The sequence below is a fragment of the Oncorhynchus masou genome, chromosome 22 (assembly GCF_036934945.1).
Source record: "Oncorhynchus masou masou isolate Uvic2021 chromosome 22, UVic_Omas_1.1, whole genome shotgun sequence".
Classification (NCBI taxonomy): domain Eukaryota; kingdom Metazoa; phylum Chordata; class Actinopteri; order Salmoniformes; family Salmonidae; genus Oncorhynchus; species Oncorhynchus masou.
The window spans coordinates 42,798,349-42,820,918 of NC_088233.1; the positions used below are offsets into that span (position 1 = coordinate 42,798,349).

A 22,570-nucleotide genomic window follows, 5' to 3' on the forward strand; every position below is an offset into this window, starting at 1 on the left:
TACTCTTTTAGACTAGTACCAAATGTTGTATGTGGCAGAGTAAAAATTTCTTCAATTACAGATAACTTTACTCTGTCATTTAAACTGTGTATGTACTCAACATTACATACTATTTCGCACATCCGTTTAGTAAAAAGTATGCAGTATGACACGGCCGCAAAACAGTAGTAGTGGCTGAGCAGGTGGGGCAGGGCCGAGTGTGGGTGGATTTTTCCAAATTCAACAGACATGCATCGCATTAACCAGCCTGATAATAACCAGCCTGATAATAACCAGCCTGATAATAACCAGCCTGATAATAACCAGCCTGATAATAACCAGCCTGATAATAACCAGCCTGATAATAACCAGCCTGATAATAACCAGCCTGATAATAGCTAAATTCCAATTAGATTAATTTCTCTAAGCTCTGAATAGATTAAGAATGGCTTTACAGGCCTATTCAGGTTGGTTATAGGCAGACTATCATATTCGACCTATACCGTAGCCCATGTAGCCCATATAGCCCATCTAAAAAGGACTAAAGACAGAAACTGATCATTTGGTTTCATGTCAACATATTTATTAGTGAAACCATATGTGCTGTAACACATATAAATGAAATTAAACAGCCTAGAACACACCCTAAAACGTTTCGTATGTTCAAATCAAAAGGCTATTGGACCGAAAAACGTGGACAGTTGGGTGCATTGCAAATTCAGAACCGCTGGACAGCAACATAATAAACTGAAGCACTGAGCATTGGGAAGGAGATCTGAATGACTGCTAAAGGCTCAAATAATTAAATAGGTAGCCTAGCCTACAAAAACAAAAAACAATCCAGACGTTCAAATCAAAAGGCCTGATTAACATGACATCAGTACCGCAGCCACATCCCGAGTCCCTGGTGCCGACACATTCAGAAATAAAATAAAATGCAATTGTATTGGTCACATGCGTCAAATACAACAGGTAGAACGCTTACTTTACAAGCCCTTAACCAACAATGCAGTTCAAGAAATAGATTTTTACTAAATAAAATTAAAAACTAAAAACTTACAATAAAATTACAATAACGAGGCTATAAACAGGGGGTGCCGGTACCGAGTCAATGTGCGGGGGTACATGTTAGTCGAGTTAATTTGTACATGTAGGTAGTGGGATAGTGATAATTCATAGATAATAAACAGCGAGTAGCAGCAGTGTAAAAACAAAGGGAGGGGGGTGTCAATATGTAAATAGTCCTGGTGGCCATTTGATTAATTGTTCAGCAGTAATATGGCTTGGGGGTACAAGCTGTTAAGGGGCCCTTTGTACCTAGACTTGGCGCTCTGGCACCGCTTGCCTTGCGGTAGCAGAGAGAACAGTCTATAACTTGGGTGACTGGAGTCTTTGACATTATTTTGGGCCCTTAGACACCGCCTAATATATAGGTCCAGGATGGCAGGAAGCTTGGACCCAGTAATGTACTGGGCCGTACGCACTACCCTCTGTAACGCGGTACGGTCGGATGTCGAGCAGTTACCATACCAGGCGGTGATGCAACCTGTCAGGATGCTCTCGATGGTGCAGCTGTAGAACTTTTTGAGGATCTGGGGACCCATGCAAAATCCTTTCAGCCACCGGAGTGCCCTCTTCACAACTGTCTTGGTGTGTTTGGACCATGATAGTTTGTTGGTGATGTGGACACCAAGGAACTTGAAACTCTCGACCCGCTCCATTACAGCCCCGTCGATGTTAATGGGGATCTGTTCGGCCCTCCATTTCCTGTAATCCACGATCAACTCCTTTGTCTTGCTCACATTCAGGGAGAGGTTGTTGTCCTGGTACCACACTGCCAGTTCTCTGACCTCCTCCCTATAGGCTGTCTCATCATTGTCGGTGATCAGGCCTACCACTGTTGTGTTGTCAGCAAACTTAATGATTGTGTTGGAGTCGTGCTTGGCCACACAGTTGTGGATGAACAGGGAGTACAGGAGGGGCCCCAGTGTTGAGGATCAGCGTGGCAGATGTGTTGTTGCCTACCCTTACCACCTGGAGGCGGCCCGTCAAGAAGTACAGGATCGAGTTGCAGAGTGAGGTGTTTAGTCCCAGGGTCCTTATCTTAGTGATGAGCTTTGTGGGCACATGGTGTTGAACGCTGAGCTGTATTCAATGAACAGAATTCTCACATAGGTGTTCCTTGTGTCCAGGTGGGAAAGGGCAGTGTGGAGTGCGATTGAGAGTGCATCATCTGTGGATCTATTGGGGTGGTATTTGAATTGGAGTCGGGATGATGGTCTTGATGCGAGCCATGACCAGCCTTTTAAAGCACTTCAAGGCTACTGACGTAAGTGGTAGTGGTAGTCATTTAGTCAGGTTACCTTCACCTTCTTAGGCACAGGGACTATGGTGGTCTGCTTGAAACATGTAAGTATTACAGACTCAGTAAGGAAAAGGTTGAAAATATCAGTGAAGACACTTGCCAGTTGGTCCGCGCATGCTCTGAGTACATGTCCTGGTAATCCGTCTGGCCCCGCAGCCTAGAGAATGTTGACCTGCTCACATTGGCTATGGAGAGCGTGATAACACAGTCATCAGGAACAGCTGGTGCTCTCATGCATGCTTCAGTGTTGCTTGCCTCGAAGTGAGAAAAAAATGCATTCAGCTCATCTGCTAGGCTTCCATCACTGTGCAATCAGCGGCTGGGTTTATCTTTGTAGTCGGTAATAGTTTCCAAGCCCTACCACATCCGATGAGCGTCAGAACCGTGGTAGTAGGATTCCATCTTAGTCCTGTATTGATGCTTTGCCTGTTTGATGGTTAGTCTGAGGGCATAGCGCAATTTATTCTAAGCGTCCGGATTAGTGTCCCGCTCCTTGAAAGCGGCAGTCCTAGCCTTTAGCTCAGCGCGGATGTTGCCTGAAATCTATGGCTTCTGGTTTGGATATGTACGTACGGTCACTGTGGGGACGACATCGTCGATGCACTTATTGATGAAGCCAGTGGCTGAGGTGGGATACTGCTCAATGCCAATGGATGAATCCCGGAACATAATCCAGTCTGTGTCAAACAGTCTGACCATCTTTCCGTATTGAGCGAGTCACTGGTACTTCCTGCTTTAGTTTTTGCTTGTAAGCAGGAATCAGGAGGATAGAATTATGGTCAGATTTGACAAATTGAGGGCGAGGGAGAGCTTTGTATGCGTCTCTGTGTGTGGAGTAAAGGTGGTCTAGAGTTTTTTTCCCTCTGGTTGCACATGTGACATGCTGGTTGAAATTTGGTAAAATTGATTTAAGTTAGCCTGCATTAAAGTCCTTGGCCACTAGGAGCGCCACCTCTAGATGAGCATTTTCTTGTTTGCTTATGACCTTATACAGCTTGTTGAGTGTGGTCTTAGTGCCAGCATCGGTTTGTGGTAACAAATAGATGGCTATGAATAATATAGATGAAAACTCTCTTGGTAGATAGTATAGTCTACAGCTCATCATGAGGTACTCTACTTCAGGTGAGGAATACTTCTTAAACATTAGACATCGCGCACCAGCTATTATTGACAGATAGGCACACACCCCACCCCTCGTCTAACCAGACGTAGCTGCTTTGTCCTCCCGATGCACGGAAAACCCAGCCAGCTCTATATTATCTGTGTCGTCGTTCAGCCACAACTCAGTGAAACATAAGATATTCCCATTTTTAATGTCCTGTTGGTAGGATAGTCTCGATCGTAGATCATCCAGTTTATTTTCCAGTGATTGCACGTTTGCCAATAGAACGGATGGTAGAAGTGGTTTACCCACTCGCCAACAAATTCTCACAAGGCACCCTGACCTCCACACTCTGTATTTCCGTCTTTTCTTCACGCGAATGACGAGGATTTGGGCCTGGTCTCAGGGAAGCGGTATATCCTTAGAGTCGGATTCATTAAAGAAGAAATCTTCATCCAGTTCGAGGTGAGTAATCTGATATCTAGAAGCTATTTTCGGTCATAAGAGATGGTAGCAGCAACATTACGTACAAAATAACTTACAAAGAATGCGAAAAAACTAACAAAATAGCACAGTTGGTTAGGAGCCCCTAAAAAGGCAACCATCCACTCCAGAACTGCTGGACAGCAAAAGATGATTTTGTATTTAGTTTAAAAGCTCTGAGGAAGGCCAAGAGCTCTGACAAGCTCTGACGAAGGCCAAGAGAACAAAACAAATGTTCAATTAGGAAACAGAAATCCACCTAAAAAAAATAAAAATACTTCTGTTTTCAAAGATGTAGCTTACAATGCAATACGGATGATCATTTTAAAGAAAACAAAAACTACTTTTCCTACATTTGAACACCACCACAGAAGCTTCACTATTCGGCATCTTCCCAATTATGTAGCCTAGTTTTGTTGTCTGGCTTCTTCAAGAGAACTACGGCCTATCACTCGCAGCCCATCTCTTCCAATGCATTGTGGAAAAGAGTGCATTGAATTTTACTAGACGAAGAGCCAAAATTAGTATAACATCCTGGCATTTAAACATACCAATTTTCGCACACTGAGAATGCATCATGCGCGATTGCATTGTTTCCCGCTATTAGTTGATTTCGGTAGCACATCCCCATATCTAATTGATCAGCTGTTGTCAAAGTCAAAATGAGCCTACTATTTAGGACGCAAGTACGAGTATGTGAACTTAAAACAGACATATACCCTCATTATTTGAGAAAGAGACCTCAGGTAGGTAGGTACTCACATCTCCCCTGCTTGGCGGTAGTTGGGCGGACACTCGAATGACAGGCATCTGAATCCACCCTGCACGTTAAAGCAGCTCTCTGTCACAGAGCATGTGTGTGTTCCTGTCACACACTCATCAACATCTGGACAGGAAGAGAAACAAATAAACTCAGAACCACAAAAATGGGAAATCCTTTATATCAAAACATAAAACTGTTAGACCGCTAATCTAAAGCCTAGGCATTAGCTCAGGGAGCTAGCATACATTTTCAGGTCTCAGGCGGGGTTACTCATGTATCCCCGAATCACCACGGTTACAATATGTCTTCTGATCTGAAGTATGACCATGACCCCATGCTGTGGACTCCTGCACCCCCCTGAGGAGTGAGGCCTTACCCTGGCAGCTGCGTCCATTGGGAGCCAGGGTGTAGCCGGTGGCGGGGCAGGTGCAGTAGAAACTCCCAGGGGTGTTGTTGCAGCGGTAGGAGCAGATGTGACCCCCGGTGGGCAGGGCACACTCATCAATGTCTGGAAAGGTCAGAGGTTAAAGATCAGAGGTCAAACATGGTGGATGTAAAGGGTACAGGAAGTAAAGATAAGAAATACCTCAGTTATGGGGCTCCTGATTGGGTTTGACAGTAGGCTATGGATCATCGGATACCGTTTTAGCATCTCCTACCTTCACAGTTGATGCCATCTATGTCACTGAGCTGGTAGCCACGGCGACAGTAGCACTGGTAGGAGCCATACACGTTGGCACACTCTTGACTGCAGGGGCTGCTCTCACATTCATTTAGATCTACAACCAACAATATAACTCAGTTAGAGATAACACTAGTGACACAATGTATCTGATGATTTATGCATATGTACAGTCGCTAGTGAAAGTCTACACACACTCCTTACACAGACTTCACATTTGCTGCCTTAAAAGGGAATTAATTTGATTATTTTGCTACTGATCTACACAACCTACTCCAAAATAAAGAAATTACGATGTCTTAATTGCGTATGTCTTCACACCCAGAGTTAATAGTTGGCGGAAGCATGTTTGGCAGCCATTATAGTTGTGAATAATTTTGAATACGATTGTACTAACTTTGCACAACTCTTAGGGCAACATGTACCAATTGTTTTTGTCAAAATTGCACAAGCTCAGTACATTTGTTTTGGGGTCATTGATGGACAGCAATATTCAAATCTTGTCTCTGATTTTCAAGCAAATATATGTCAGGATTGAGACTGGACCACTCAGGAACACTCAACACCTCTTGGAAAGCCATTATGGTGTGTCTTTGGCATACACTTTCTTGTAATTGTCCTGCTGAAAAATACAACTTTATCAAATGGTTCGGTTTTCAGAAGACTGAGATGGGTTTTCCTCTAACTTTATATCTGGGCTTTGCTCCTTTCATATTTATTTTGAACCTGACAAACTCAATAGTCCCTGCTGGTGACAAGCATACTCATAACAAAATGCTGCTACAGCAATACTTGAAAATACAGGGTTTCACTCTCTGTTTTGCCTTATTGGATTTGACCCAAGCCTGTAGTTTTTAATTTAGCCAAAAAAAAGTGTATTTATTTGCTGTGTTGTCTTTCAGTATTAATAAACAGCCTTGTTGAAAACATAATTGATGATTTGGAGTGGATTTTCTAACACAGACTTAATTATTTTCACTTTGTCACACAGGCCAGTAATGTGGAGTGAATGCAATGTTGTTGATCTGTATCTTCAAGTATTGTGGCGGCAGCATTATTTATGGGTATGATCGTCACCGGCAGGGACTGGTGATTTTGTCAGGATCAAAAGAAATATGAACGAAGCAAAGGCCAGATAAAAAGTTAGAGGAAACCCTGTCTCAGTCTTCTGAACACACATCCCTGGGATAGAGTTATATTTTTTACACAAATGTTAATTCCAAAGACACACCATAATGGATTTCCAATAGGTGTTGAGTGTTCCTGAGTGGTCCAGTCTTAGTCCTGACTTAAATCTGCTTGAAAATCAGAGACAAGGTTTGAATGTGGTTGTTCATCAATGACTCCCAACAAAATGTATTGTGCTTGAGCAATTTTGACCCCCCCCCCCAAAAAAGAAAAAAAGAAAATTGATATACGTTGCACTAAAAATTGTGCAAAGTTAGTAGAGTCTTATTCAAAATGATTCACAACTGTAATGGGTGCCAAAGGTGTTTCCACAGAGTATTAACTCTGGGGTGTGTAGATGTATGCAATCAAGACATCTTTGTGTTGTATTTGTTATTCATTTGGAAAATGTTCAGAAGAAGTTCTTGCACTTCGAAAATGTGAAGTATGTTGTGTACACCGATAGAAAATGTGAAGTATGTTGTGTACACCGATAGAAAATGTGAAGTATGTCGTGTACACCGATAGAAAATGTGAAGTATGTCGTGTACACCGATAGAAAATGTGAAGTATGTTGTGTACACCGATAGAAAATGTGAAGTATGTTGTGTACACCGATAGAAAATGTATCAAATTTGGAATTTTATTTTAAGACAGCAAAATGTGAAAACTGTGCAAAGGGAGTGTAAACTTTCGCTAGGCCCACATTGATCGTGTCCCCGCTTCTAAATATCAGGATGAGTTAGTTAAGAAGTTAAGAAATAAAATGGTATTTATTTATAGGAATATGGCATGCCTTTTTGTTAAATAACAGAAAACAAATCATTCAGTCGACAGTATAGATTATGGTGATATCGGCTACATGAACGCAGCTGCCACTGTATTGAAGACATTGGGCGTAGTTTATCATGGCGCACTATGCTTTATTAAGGGCGACAAGTTCAGTACACCTCACTGCCTTCGGTCTCAGAAAGTAGGCTGGCCCTCAGAGGTCTCGTAGATCGATGCATTGCACTCTTTCTGTTTATACAGCCCTCTTACACAAACCTCCGCCGTACCTTACTTCATTGTTAACCTACAGACGTACGAGCTACCAGACCCGGTCTCATGGATGGCTACCTTTGGTGATCCCTTCCATTTCCACTAAATTATGTAAATCTGCTTTTAGTTTTTTCGCACCTTACTTGTGGAATAATCTCAAACTCTCTAAAATGTGATGTTTTAGTGCCTCCAGATGTCCATATCTATACAGTTCCTGTACAATAACGGGGTATACAGTATTACCAGCAGTGCACACAGGAGGTGCTATTTCCTTCCAAGTGTTAAAATAAATGCTGACAAATGCTAACAAAGTGTTTTGTATCTCTGCTCTGCTTTTCGTAGTGTATCTTTAAAAATAAGATGCTGCACATGATCTTGAGAAAAGGACATGACCACAAACTTCAGTACGGCAAAAAAAAAAAGAGATGGCCAATAAGAGAAGCCCAGTTTTGAACACCTCTGTTATCCTTCGAAGGCTGCCTTACCGTCACAGTTCCTGCCGTCGCTGGCCAGCTTGAAGCCTTGGGTGCAGCTGCACTTATAGGACCCCAGGACATTCTCACACTTGTGGGCACAGAGGCGCCCAGGGTAGTGCCTGCACTCGTTGATATCTAAGACACAGAAGAAAACGACACTAACTTGAACATCTACAGTTTGAGCAAGCACAGATGACTGTATCCAGTATCCTGGTCCTGTATGACACATCTACAGACCCAAGCACAGAGGACAGTATCCTGGTCTTGTATGACTCGCTTGACCGAGTATGGCGCTTGCAACGCCAGGATTGTGGGTTCGATTCCCGAAGCCACCAATAACGTAAAAGAATATATGCATGATTGTCCATCGCTTTGGATATAAGCATCTGCTAATTGGCATATATTTGATAAACTGTGTGGTTTGAGAACTGCTCTAATTACGTTGGTAACCAGTTTATAATAGCAATAAGGCACCTCGGTGGTTTGCGGTATTTTTTAATTTTACCTTTATTTTACTAGGCAAGTCAGTTAAGAACAAATTCTTATTTTCAATGACGGCCTAGGAACAGTGGGTTAACTGCTTGTTCAGGGGCAGAACGACAGATTTGTACCTTGTCAGCTCGGGGATTCGAACTTGCAACCTTTCGGTTACTAGTCCAACGCTCTAACCACTAGGCTACCTACACTGACCCTTAACTTGAACCCTTTGTCATAAGACCTACATAACACTGTGACAACACTGACATGACAGATGTCATAAACAGTCATGACTGTTGGCGTCCTGCTTACGTCAACTGAAATCACACTGCCATGTAACTACTAGGAGGATAAGGTCAGTGCGTACCTTCGCAGACGCGGCTGATGCTGTTGAAGATGAAGCCAGCCTTACACTCACAACGGAACGATCCTACCAGGTTGATACAGCCGTGGCCTGCACACGCTCCGTCAGGACCCTTACACTCATCGATATCTGCACCAGGGGGGAGCGAGACCACAAGATATTACAGGAAGAAACAAGCACATTCTTAAGCAAAAGAATGCATTCCAAAGGATAGCGAGGCCACAGGTAATACATGGAAATGTAGGCTACAGTATCCGGTAGCTGATGCTAATCAATGGAGGTGAACATGGCAGAGATCCATTCTAGCAGTGCTGCAGTGTACACCGGGCATGTTGAGGCTCCCTTGGACAGAGGTGTCCAATATAGCCCAGGAGTGGGGCCTTATGGAGGTCTTATCCCCAACTGGCACGATGAGGTCTAAGTATGCAAGTGAGGCAGCTGTACGTACCCACGCACCGGTTGCCGCCGTCGTTGAGGTGGTATCCCCGGCCACAGTTGATAGAGTTCCTCTGGCAGGTGAAGGAGCCCATCGTGTTCATGCATAACTGGCCAGGGCGGCACGGCTCTGTCTGGGCCAGACACTCATTGATGTCTGGGATAGAGGTCAGAGGTTATACTGTACAGACGGGCAAAGATTATCTATATATTGACAAGATATTGGACTGTCTGCTCTAACAATGGGAATGAATGTTCGCAAATGCGGAAGGCCAGGCGGGAGGAGGAGGAGCTTGTGGGAACATTCTAGCCAATGAGAGGGCAGGTACTCATGTGAACAACATGCCCAACTCTGATATAAAATTGTTTTTTCAAAGTTGCCGGGATACCACGTGAGTCCACTTAAATCAGTACATTCGTAACAACCGAAACATTATGAAACTTCTATTTGATCAAATAAGCCTCACTTAGAAAATGTGCAATTAAATTTGGTGTTGACCGAATTCGACACTCTCTCATTGACCTTCATACAAAAAAATCCCACTTGGTCTGCTTTACGCTTATTTCTCGCAAGGACAGATTTTGGGGCGCAGGCAGACCTCTCGCTTCGCCTCTTCAACTCTGATATGGTTCACATAGGGCACCACAGGGTCATATCACTGAACCCCATGTGCCCCTTCCTCCCCGCCACCACTACGATGATGAGTTCCTAAAATATGCCATGTATGTCAGAGAACACTGTGAACTGTACTTTGAAGATACTGGGTTTGGGGGTACATGTGGGATGGATGGGGTTATGTGTAGCCTTGATGATAGGTTGCCATGGTAATGTCTGTCAGGGTCCTGATGCTCACCGATGCAGCTGCCCATGGCGTCCTGGATGTATCCATCGCCACACTGGTTCTTGGGCAGACAGCGGAACGACCCCTGAGTGTTCTGACACTCAAAGTCCGGGGAGCAGTTGTGGGTGCCCGACTCACACTCGTCAATGTCTGGGGAAAGAAGGCATGTTGTACGAGGAAAATCAAACTGTATGTGATTCAAATCTATTCGCATAAATATTCAACAATAGTTTCATTGCAAGTCAAATTCTACCAGCTGGGAATAGATAGAAAGAGACAGACAGACGGACAGACGGACAGACGGACGGATAGACAGATAGATCCAGTTTATCATGGATGTATGAATCATGAATCATACATATTGATCCTTCCTTATTCCCTTTCCCCCTGTAGGAGGCATTGTGTTGTGACCTCTGACCTTTGCAGTTGTTGCTGTCCGTGAGCTCATAGCCAGTACCACAGCTGACCTCTCTCTGGCAACGGAATGACCCCACTGTGTTGATGCAGTGCTCGCCTCCTCTGCAGTTACTGGCCCCCAGCAGGCACTCGTTTATATCTGGGAGATGGAGGGAGGAGCCGTATCTAAGAGGTGAGAAATCCTAGTCCTGGGGAGCTACTAGATGTTTTATTCCAGCTCACTAACTTTTCAACAAGATATGGCTGGTACTGTACCTCCAGTCTACTCACCCTCACAGTTCTTCCCATCTGGTTTGAGTTTGTAACCTTTGAAGCAGGCACAGGTGCTGTTGCCCACACATTCCTGTGCACACTTGGCTAATCCTGTGCACATTATAAACAAACAGAAGATAAATGACTCGTGTTCCTGACTTTCTCTGTGAGGACACAGTCTATTACTAACATGTGAAGGTCATGTGTGGAGGGGTTGTTACCGCTGCTGCACATGTTATTTGGGGAGGGATTCTCCTTCTCAGTGAGGGTCTCGTTGTCTTTGTCAGAAACTGTGGGGAAAGACAGGAGAAGATTGACCAGTATTGGCCAAATCTAAGTTCGCAAACAAAGAGTGTTGAAACCAATGAATGCATCAGGACATTGGAGTTCTTTACTAAAACGACAGTATCGTGTCTCCTAATGACCACCAGAGGGCAGAGTAGCATTGGACATACACTAGAAAGAATAACGTTCCAAACATCCTTCCACTCTCCACACCTCTCTACTCCAGCGTTCACCTCCTCCTACCACTCCACTCGCTTGACTTCTCCACCGTCTCTTCCCTCGATCCCTCCACCGTCTCTTCCCTCGATCCCTCCACCGTCTCTTCACCCTCTACCATTAGTCCTTCCCTCGTCTTAGAGTTGATTCTCTTACCCAGGGAGTTTCTGGTCTCCACATCAGGGGCTCCGTCATCGCAGCAGGCCCGGGACACCAGGCCACACTGATAGCCCAGAGACAGGCTGTGGTCACAGGTCAGACCATGCTCGCGAGCAGCCCGGCCCAGCAGACAACAGTCACAGCACATCTGAAGGGGTCAGACCAGAGATATACTATTACTCAATGTGTTTATATGCTTAATTTTTTTAAACTTTATTTAACCAGGCAAGTCAGTTAAGAAAAAATTCTTATTTTCAATGACGGCCTGGGAACAGTGGGTTAACTGCCTGTCCAGGGGCAGAACGACAGATTTGTACCTTGTCAGTTCGGGGGTTTGAACTCGCAACCTTCCGGTTACTAGTCCAACGCTCTAACCACTAGGCTACCCTGCCGCCGTAGAATAACAGATGGACGGATGGACGGGGGGAAATTACATCATCATCACCACCACCACTTTACAACTTCCCCACCATCATCTATCACCATTTTCTGAAGGGGACCATCCGGGGTTGTCAAAGGGGAGGAATCTAGTTTGAGTGTGTCTGTCTGGTCTGTCTATCATCTCTGTCCTTGAGGTGTTGAGTGGTGCGGTTGTGGCAGGCAGCCTTGTGGTTACGAGCGTTGGCCCAGTAACCAAACAGTCGCTGGTTCGAATAACCGAGCTGACTCTTAAAAAAGAAAAAAAAAGAAAACTATGTGCCCTTGAGCAAGGCACTTAACCCGTAATTGCTCCTGTAAGTCACTCCGGATAAGAGCGTCTGCAAAATTACAAAGAAAATAAAGTGGTAGTGTGCTGAGAGCTTTTAGGGGGAGCTTAAAAATGACCATGGTATGCTATGGTTCTTCCCCCACTCTAAACTCCCATTCATCAAACGCAGCACACCTCAATGCAATCAGCCGACACCTGCAATTCGGGGGCGGATCAAGTAAAGGCGTGTTGCTGCCTGCACTAACAACGACCTCATTCTCCTGGGCAAATGTACTGTGGCTCACTAGGGAAAATGCTTCAAGGACCTTGACTGATGCCATGGTGTGCAGCGGGATGGGGGCATAGAGGGTTGTGTAGGATCCCGAGGAAGAGGGCAGCCAGGTGTAGAGAGCCTACCCTGGCAGAGAGTATCTGAGGGGAATTGATCATCTACCTGTCAGCAACAAGCTCCATTCCTCACTCCTCCCCAGAGTGACATGTTTCAACCTGCTCACCAGGCACACACACATGCTGACACTCAATCTCATTCACTCTCCTGCAAAAATTGCGCGTCCATTGGAGTGATGTACGGTGATCAGCGTGAGGTTCTTGAAGCGGTCAATGATTACTTCCCCCGACACACTTTTGATACACGCACATACACACAAGTATTTGGCTGTATGCGCAAACGCGGACAGTCTTTCACACACACACGCACACACACACACACACACCTTGGCAGTCTTGGTCTCGCAGGTGCTTCCAGTGAACTGTGTGTCACAGACCCCCTGCTCTTTGGCCATGTTGATGCCACTGGTGCAGATATTGTCCTCCAGAACCGCAGCACAGCACTGCTCCTGCACTATCCTGTCAGACAGGAAGAGGAAAGACATATTCTGAACTCCATCACTGTGCTCCTTAGTGGAATAGAGCTCTGTCTCAAAGTGCTTCCTGTTAAAAAGAGCCCCGGGGGATGCTGGGGATCAGCTAATAGTCCTGGTTGGTGTAGCTGCTGTATGTGGGTTGAGTGAAGAAGGAAAGCTCTGTGTAAACTCAAGGTGGATTAAAACTTTGTTTGGTGTTCATAATCTTCACTTTACCGTTGGGTCAATGCAGCACTGTTTCCTATTGGCTTACCACGCTAACTGTTATGGGCACAGTGAAGCTAAGTTAAGAATCCATTATTTACCGTCACTGTTTTCACCCTCCCACCTCCCATTGGATGTCCCTCCTCTGATGGACACAGAGGGCTGCAGGGCGGCAACACTTCCTAGATAGAGTTGCAAAACTCCGGTAACCTTCCCAAAATTCCCAGGTTTTACCAGAAATCCTGCTTGGATTTTGTAACCCGAATTCCCGAACAACATTACTGGAATACATCCCTCTCTGAGTCTGGACCGGCCAGGGAGAACTTCCTGACAGCAGGATGACCAGTGATTTCCAACTATCTGACTATCTATCTGACCTGTCTCTCCAGCTGGAGTGGCTTCATGAATCTTTTACAGTAAAACCAGAAACCGTTACAGGACCGTAAGACTTCAAAGAAGAAAACGGAGGGAGACAAAGAGCTGTGTGAGTCTGTTGTAAATAATCAGATCTGAAGTGAGTGAGAGCAAGCAGAACACCTCTTTATCATGCCATCAACTGAGACTGGGTTACAGTGCTCCAGCTGGAGAGATGGTTTGCTACTCTGAGGAAGGACAATACGTTCAGGGGTGCTTGTGTCTGTCTGTCAGTGTGTCTGCCTGTTTCTGCCTGAAGGGAGGGAGTGAAACCCATTGTCTGTTTTACGAGATAGGGTACAGTGCAGCACTTAGATCTCCTCTCCACTCCACTCCTCTACCAACTAGCCTGTCCTTATCAACCCTCTTACCAGAAATTCTCTCTTTCCCTATAATCTAGATCTGTCCCCACGACAACTGCACTCTCGTCACCTCCGCAGAACCTTTTAAGGGCATAGCAGTGCTCCTGTCTGCCTTTTCTCTTCTTGTCTTTTTTTTGTGTGTCTGAAATAAGCTCTCTGATTTCCTGTTCTTCCCCTCTCCAGTCCTTTCCAGTTCTCTCTCTATAGCTTCACCTCTGTGGTATTTCCTGGATTTGGCAATACCCCCTCTCTCTAAACCCTAAACCCCCCCCCCCCTCAACCAAAAACCATCACACTTCCACACCTACTCTATAATTTGAAACAATTCTGGATCACTTGGGTAGCCAAGGTCAATACATTTGCCATCAGAGAGAAGATGAAGCGACAGATCTCCTCCTTATTGGCCTTGAAACTGTGGCAGAACACCTTCTACTCTTACTACCGGAGCTGTTATTACACTGTTATTATCACTAGTGTAATGTCTCCTGCTCTCACGTCAATTCAAGAATGTGGCTGGGGATGTACGACCGGGGGTACGTTAAAGTCATCTCGCACTATGGCCTACCACCATACCTATTGCACCATAGTCTAATCTATACCGTTTACAGTCAACCCCATGGGACTAATACTGAGGTAAGCAGTCCCCCCTATGGACACAGAGGTTAAGACCATAGAAATATAATCTATTTTCTATTGTCACTGTATTTCTCTGAGTAAGGCTGTTCAGTCAGAGAGTACATTAACTACTGTAAAAAAAAAAGGCCCCACTCACCTGCACGTGGTGGACTCAGAGATGAGAGGGATGGCTGTGCAGTCCTGGTTGTCAATGCCCCGAACCCGACCATCCTTACAGCACTCATCTATGGAGATCTGTTTTCCACCTGTGGATGGACACAACCACAACCAAACAGCGTGTGTTATTCATAGGCTTACGCTGAATGCTGTGGCTTGGCCTGCTGAAGCGAGTGCAACAGTATCGGTGTGGGAGATCTAGAGACCCAAAATGGAGTGTGACTCATCAGTCCTCTAAAACAGTTAAGAGACCCATGAGAGCTGTCAACATCTGCATCTCCCATGATAGGGGTGTTAGCCGGCTCAGCTAAAGCCCAGGCACTAGCGCCGTGAGCTAACGCTAGCCTTCAGGGCTCAGGTTACTCATGTAGCACAGAGCCACCTTCTATGTTACATAAGGTGACAGTCAACCCAAAGGGATAAGAAACACTCTCACATGAATTAGAAACTAAACTGTTAGAACAGAATAAATCGAAGTTTGCATACAACGGAGTCTATTTTGCTGGGTGAGTAATACATGAAGATTTACATGTTTAGAACGAATATGCAAAGTATGTTTACAAAAAGTGCAACAAAAATAGTCCAAAACACAAGTATATTGTTGTCACCCAATCGGAATGCCTCGACTCTGTAAACAATTCAGCCATCGCAATCAGATCAAATACATTCATTTCCTTGTGGTTAGTGTATTCTGCCAAACGTGAAATAGCTTTGGCAGGTTGGCTGGTCCTTTCTTGCTTTAGGCTTAAACAAAGGCCTGTCTGCCAAATTGGTTTTTATTAATATAAGTAATCCTAAAGGACTCCTAAAATTCCTCTGTTACTCAGTTGGTAGAGCATGGTGCTTGCAATGCCAGGATAATGGGTTCGATTCCCAGGACCACCCATACATAAAAAAATGTATGTATGCACGACTGTGAGTTGATAAATGGCATATGTCATTATTAAAGAACACTCAAGAGTAAAATCCTATTTGTTAATCTAATAAACCAGTTGTTGGAACAAGGAACAATAGTGTATTCAACCACTGACTATAATAACACATATCATAGTGGATCAGGGGATGTCTAACTGCTAAATCTAGCTTGGCTAACAAAACAGGATCAGAGGTTTCAAGTAAAGGAGGACAAGTGCCTGGAGGTTGTATCTTAAATTTACAGTTCCATAAAAAAAAGTACACAAATATATATTTTTAGTTCCAATTATTTCTGCCAGAGGAGGGAACTTGGTTTACCTCAGGGTCAGCCACCCTGATCTGGGGTATGTACAGTGCATTCGGAAAGTATTCAGACCTCTTGACTTTTTCCACATTTTGTTACGTTACAGCCTTAATCTAAAATTGATTAAATTAATGTTTTGTTTTCATCAATGTATATACAATACCCCATAATGACAAAGTGAAAAACAGGTTTTTAGACATTTGTGCAAATGGATTACAAATAAAAAACAGACTAATCTTATTTAGATAAGTATTTAGACCCTTTGCTATGAGACTCAAAATGTACCTCATGTGCATCCTGTTTCCATTGATCATGCTTGTGATCTTTCTACAACTTGATTGGAGTCCACCTGTGGCAAATTCAATTGTTTGGACATGATTTGGAAAGGCACACACCTTCCTATATAAGGTCACACCATTGTCCATAGAGCTCCAAGGCAGGATTGTGTTGAGGCACAGATCTGGGGAAGGGCGCTAAAACATTTCTGCAGCATTGAATGTCTCCAGGAACCCAGTGGCCTCCATCATTCTTTATTTATTTTTTTAATTTTACCTTTACCTTTATTCTTAAATGGAAGAAGTAGAGAACCACCTAGACTCTTCCTAGAGCTGGCTGCCTGTCAAACCTGAGCAATCGGGGGAGAAGGGACTTGGTCAGGAAGGTGACCAAGAACTCGATGGTCACTCTGACAGAGCTCCAGAGTTACTCTGTGGAGATGAGAGAACCTTCCAGAAGGATAACCATTTCTGCAGCACTCCACCATTCAGGCCTTTATGGTAGAGTGGCCAGGTGGAAGCAACTCCTCAGCAAAAGACACGACAGCCCACTTGGAATTGTCCTTGAGTGACCCAGCCAGAGGCCGGACTTGAACCCGAAAGACCTGAAATTAGCTCTACAGCGACGCTCCCCATCCAACCTGACAGAGCTTGAGAGGATCTGCAGAGAAGAATGGGAGAAACTCCCCAAATACAGGAGTGCCAAGCTTGTAGCGTCATACCCAAGAAGACTCAAGGCTGTAATCTCTGTCAAAGGGGCTTTAGGGGAGTAAAGGGTCTGAATACTTATATAAATGTGATATTTCAGTTGTATTTTTATACACTTGCAAAACAATCCCCCAAAAAGTTGTTGCTTTGTCATTGTGGGTTATTGTGTGCAAATTGATGAGGGAAAAAAAACAATTGAATCCATTTTACAATAAGGCTGGAATGTAACAAAATGTGGAAAAAGTCAAGGAGTCTGAATACTTTCCAAATGCACTAAACAGTATATCCTTGAATATGGTAACTGCAGGCAGGGGCCAAAGGTGTGAACAAATTAACTTAAATATAAAAATAATATGGTCATTTATCCAAAGAAAATTAGAGAACTGTCAACACTAACTGTGGGAAATAGCAATGAAAAGCTGTGGACAGATGAATAAAAAGCAGTGTTGTTACACAACAACCATGCTAACTTTTCCTGCAAGTGAAAGTCATTCTTATTGTAAATCAACAGCAGAGTGTATAATCAAACAACAACGCAATAGGTAGTATAATAGATGCATTACCAAGCCAAGAAACACTATTTTGCTGACTCACTGAACAAGCCTGTTGAGGCCAGCCAGACTAACAACTGCAACAGTCGAGCTCCTTGTCCCGCCGTGAACTGAGTAATAAAGCTCTTAGCAACAGGGGGAGATGAGAGGGCATTTTAACAGGCCCCATAACCAGCCTTCATTGGGCCTCAGTCTGACTAGAGCCACAATCTTCAACAGTGATAAGGTCGAACTCTGCTTTCATCTGAGGGCAGGAACCAAAACCAGGATGCTCTTGGAAAGGGTCAAAAGTGTTGCTCAGAGAGAGAACAGTTACACACGTAAAAAAGGAAAGAAAATACATCTGCTGGAAGAGTAGGGAATGGTCGGAAATGGTTAACACCTCCTGTGGGGAACAATTCTCCTTGCTTGGCTTCCCCCCGGGCCAGTTTTTGCCAGTCTGGACATTTTCTTTTTCTTGACCATTACCACTGCCATTAACTGACATCCCCTTGCCAAAACACCCTAGAATCTGGAAGCCTCCGTATGTCTTTAGAAACATCAGACAAACCCCCAGGGCACAACTACCATGAAGCACAAAGCTCTAGAATGTTCCCTTCCAAGCTCAGAGGAGGAATAGAATGAGAATGTCATACAATGTCTCACTTTCAGTCTCAACTGACGGAAAGAGGTGGTCACATGACTCACTCCCTGGTGTGTTCAGGTGTTTTCACACTACTCTCTCTCAACATTACGAGAGTGAGGCGTTCACACCTCTCAGCACCAGCCTGTCGAGCTGCTGAGCGGATTGCTGGCATTTACACGCCTAATTATCACCCTCTTTTCTCCTACCCTAAAGAGAATCTGGGATTAGAGCCTGAGTGATGTGTGTGGTTTGGGGATTGTTCTTGAGGTAGTTGTAGTATGAATAGTGGGGGAAGAAAAAGAAAAAAAAAAAGATATTCAGTACCAGTTAAAAGTTTGGACAAACCTACTCATTCAAGGGCTTTTCTTTATTTTGAATATTTTCCACATCGTAGAATAATAGTGAAGGCATCAAAACTAGGAAATAGCACATATGGAATCATTTAATAACCAAAAAAGTGTTGAACAAATCAAAATATATTTTATATTTGTGAGTCTTCAAAGTAGCCTTGATGACCGCTTTGCACACTCTTGGCATTCTCTCAACCAGCTTCATGAGGAATGCATTTCAATTAACAGGTGTGCCTTGTTAAAAGTTAACTTGTGGAATCTTCTTGTTGCGTTTGAGCCAATCATTTGTGTCATGACAAGGTATATTTATTAAACCAGGCAAGTCAGTTAAGAACAAATTCTTATTTACAATGACGGCCTAGGAACCGTGGGTTAACTGCCTTGTTCAGGGGCAGAACAGCAGATTTTTACCTTGTCAGCTCAGGGATTTGATCTAGCAACTTTTCAGTTACAGGCCCAACGCTCCAACCACTAGGCTACCTGCCGCCCCAAAGGTAGGGTGGTATACAGAAGATAGCCCTATTTGGTAAAAGAACAGCTCAAATAAGCAAAGAGAAACGGCAGTCTATCATTATTTTAAGACATACAGAAAATGTCAAGAACTTTGAAAGATTCTTCAAGAGCAGTCGGCAAAAAAAATAAAGCGCTATGATGAAACTGGCTCACATGAGGACTGCCACAGGAAAGGAAGACTCAGAGTTACCTCTGCTGCAGAAGATAAGTTCGTTCGAGTTAACTGCACCTCAGATTGCAGCCCAAATAAATGCTTCACAGTGTTCAAGTAACAGACACATCTCAGCATCAACTGTTCAGAGGAGGCTGTTTGAATCAGGCCCTCAACCCAATTGAGATGGTTTGGGATGAGTTGGACTGCAGAGTGAAGGAAAAGCAGCCAACAAGTGCTCAGCATATGTGGGAACTCCTTCAAGACTGTTGGAAAAGCATTCCTCATGAAGCTGGTTGAGAGAATGACAAGAGTGTGCAAAAGCTGTCATCAAGGCAAAGGGTGGCTATGTCAAAAAAAAATATTTTGATGCCATCACTATTATTCTTGCAATGTAATAAATATAAGAAAATATAGAAAAACCCTGGAATGTGTAGGTGTGTCCAAACTTGACTGGTACTGTATACACAATATGTTTATTTATCTTCCCCCACTATTCATACTACAACTATTTGCAAATGTTATATTTTTGCACGTTGTTTATTTCATTTGCTTTGGCAATGTAAACATATGTTTCCCATGCCAATAAAGCCCCACTGAATGAATGAGAGAGAGAGAGAGAGAAAAGACAGACAGACAGAGAGACAGAGAGAGAGAGAAAGACAGAGAGAGAAAGACAGAGAGAGAGAGGGGGGGGGGAGAAAAAAAAACATGGCTGGCCCATGTCTAGACTTCTCATGTAAACACTGCTTAATGAGCCCAGTGGAGCGCTATAGTCCCTCAGTCTAAGCCCACAGCAAAGGCCTCTCGGAGACAGACCCAGACATCACAGCAGCACAGTCCACTTCCACGGGTCATATCCTTTATCTAACACGCTCCAGTCAGTTAACCCAACTGTCATCATCGTGACACAAATGACCTTATAATGTAAATGCTTAAAATCTTTATCATTTGTAATTTGACTAACGGTCTGAATAGCCTGTAGCAATGCATTTGTTGGCCATATTATAACATTCGATTTACAGGTACGTATTTGTCTGACTGAGTCTAGTAAGTTTGAGTTCATACAAAAATATGTGAATAAGTGATTCATGTACATGAACGGTTTAAATCCTGATTCTATGGGACCATCTTCAGATCTTCAATTCACCCTGACACCATACCTAATTGAAGTGATACACCACCCTGACCCTTGACTCTCTCCCGTGTAGCATTGAAGCCGAAAAGAGGAGCAAGGGGCGCTGATAGGTGTTGGAAGGAGGGTATGGCCCCAGTGAGACATGCCCAATAAAATTGAATTCAACAAAGGAGAGGTGATGTCAAATTCTTACATTAAAGTCAATGGGGCAGAATTCCTAAGCACACCACCGACACGAGCCCCACAGACTGTGAAATCGGCACCATGTGTGTCCAGGGGACCCTGATCTGGGGTATATACAGTGCATTCGGAAAGTATTCAGACTCATTTACTTTTTCCACATTTTGTAACGTTACAGTCTTATTCTAAAATCTATTAAATTGTTTGTTTCCCTCATCAATCTACACACAATACCCCATATTGACAAAGTAAATACAGGCTTTTGATTTTTTTTGCTAATTTATTACAAATAAAACACAGAAATATTCCATTTAGATAAGTATTCAGACCGTATACTCAGAACTTTGTTGAAGAACCTTTGGCAGCGATCACAGCCTTGAGTCTTCTAGGGTATGATGCTACAAGCTTGGCACACCTGTATTTGGGGAGATCCTCTCAAGCTCTGTCAAGTTGGACGGGGAACGTCGCTGCGCAGCTATTTTCAGGTCTCTCCAGAGATGTTTGATCGGGTTCAAGTCCGGGCTCTGGCTGGGCCACTCAAGGACATTCAGAGAGTTGTCCCGAAGCCACTTCTGCATTGTCTTGGCTGTGAGCTTAGGGTCATTGTCCTGTTTGAAGGTGAATCTTCACCCCATTCTGAGTTCCTGAGCAATCTGGAGCAGGTTTTCATCGAGGATCTCTCTGTACTTTGCTCCGTTCATCTTTCTATTGATCCGGAAAGATCACGGGAAAGACTGAAAAACATCCCCACAACATGATGCTGCCACCACCATGCTTCACCGTAGGGATGGTGCCATGTTTCCTCCAGAAGTGATGCTTGGCATTCAGGCCAAAGAGTTCAATCTTGGTTTCATCAGACCAGAGAATCTTGTTTCTCATGGTCTAAGAGTCTTTTGGCGCCTTTTGGCAAACTCCAAGTGGACTGTCATGTGCCTTTTACTCAGGAGTGGCTTCAGTCTGGCCACCGTACCATAAATGCCTGATTGGTGGAGTGCTGCAGAGATGGTTGTCTATCTGGAAGTTTCTCCCATCTCCACAGAGGAACTCTGGAGCTGTGTCAGAGTGAAAATTGGGTTCTTGGTCACCTCCCTGACCAAGGCCCTTCTCCCCCGATTGCTCAGTTTGGCTGGGCGGACAACTCTAGAAAGAGTCTTGGTGGATTCAAACATCTTCCATTTAAGAATGATGGATGCCACTGTGTTCTTTGGGACCTTCAATTATACAACTTGATTGGAGGCCATCATTCTTAAATGGAAGATATTTGGATCCACCAAGACTGCTACCCTTCCCCAGATCTGTGCCTTGACACAATCCTGCCTCGGAGCTCTACCGACAATTTCTTTGACCTCATGGCTTGGTTTTTGCTTGAACATGCCTTGTAAACTGTGGTACCTTATATAGACAGGTGTGTGCCTTTTCAAATCATGTCGAATCAATGGATTTTACCATAGGTGGACTCCAATCAAGTTGTAAAATCATCTCAAGGATGAGTCTCATAGAAACAAGCCTGAATACTTATGTAAATGTTTATTTATTTAACTAGGCAAGTCAGTTAATTAAGAACAAATTCTTATTTTACAAATCCGGCCTACCCTGGCCAAACCCTTCCCTAAACCAGACGACGCTAGGCTAATTGTGCACCGCCCGATCACAGCCGGTTGTGACACAGCCCGGGATCGAACCAGGAGCTGCAGTGACGCCTCTAGCACTGATATGCAGTACCTTAGACCGCTGCACCACTCAGGAACCCCAAGGGAATTCTGATTTTAATTTTTTCATAAATTTTGAAACATTTCTAAAAACCTTTTTCGCTTTGTCATTATGGGGTATGTAGATTGGTGAGGGGAAAGCATTATTGAATAAATGTTTTAATAAGCCTGTAACGTAATAAAATGCGGAAACGGGAAGGGGTCTGAATACTTTCCGAATGCACTGTAGGTCGTCCCATGCCTCTGTGACCCATGGATGGTTCCCCTCTTAAGGTTCCACCCCTTTTTTTCCATTTTTTGTT

General features: G+C 44.0%; 1 protein-coding gene across 1 annotated transcript in view; it reads right to left on the reverse strand.

Moving 5' to 3' along the window:
- Nucleotides 1-22,570, reverse strand: part of LOC135509532 (fibulin-1-like) — a 51,274-nt gene that overhangs the window by 26,525 nt on the left and 2,179 nt on the right. The window contains 13 exon segments of the mRNA XM_064930268.1: nucleotides 4,692-4,815; nucleotides 5,069-5,200; nucleotides 5,352-5,471; nucleotides 8,068-8,193; nucleotides 8,903-9,028; nucleotides 9,348-9,491; nucleotides 10,189-10,326; nucleotides 10,595-10,732; nucleotides 10,864-10,956; nucleotides 11,067-11,135; nucleotides 11,503-11,653; nucleotides 12,928-13,060; nucleotides 14,830-14,938. Coding sequence (XP_064786340.1) covers nucleotides 4,692-4,815; nucleotides 5,069-5,200; nucleotides 5,352-5,471; nucleotides 8,068-8,193; nucleotides 8,903-9,028; nucleotides 9,348-9,491; nucleotides 10,189-10,326; nucleotides 10,595-10,732; nucleotides 10,864-10,956; nucleotides 11,067-11,135; nucleotides 11,503-11,653; nucleotides 12,928-13,060; nucleotides 14,830-14,938 — 1,603 coding nt within the window.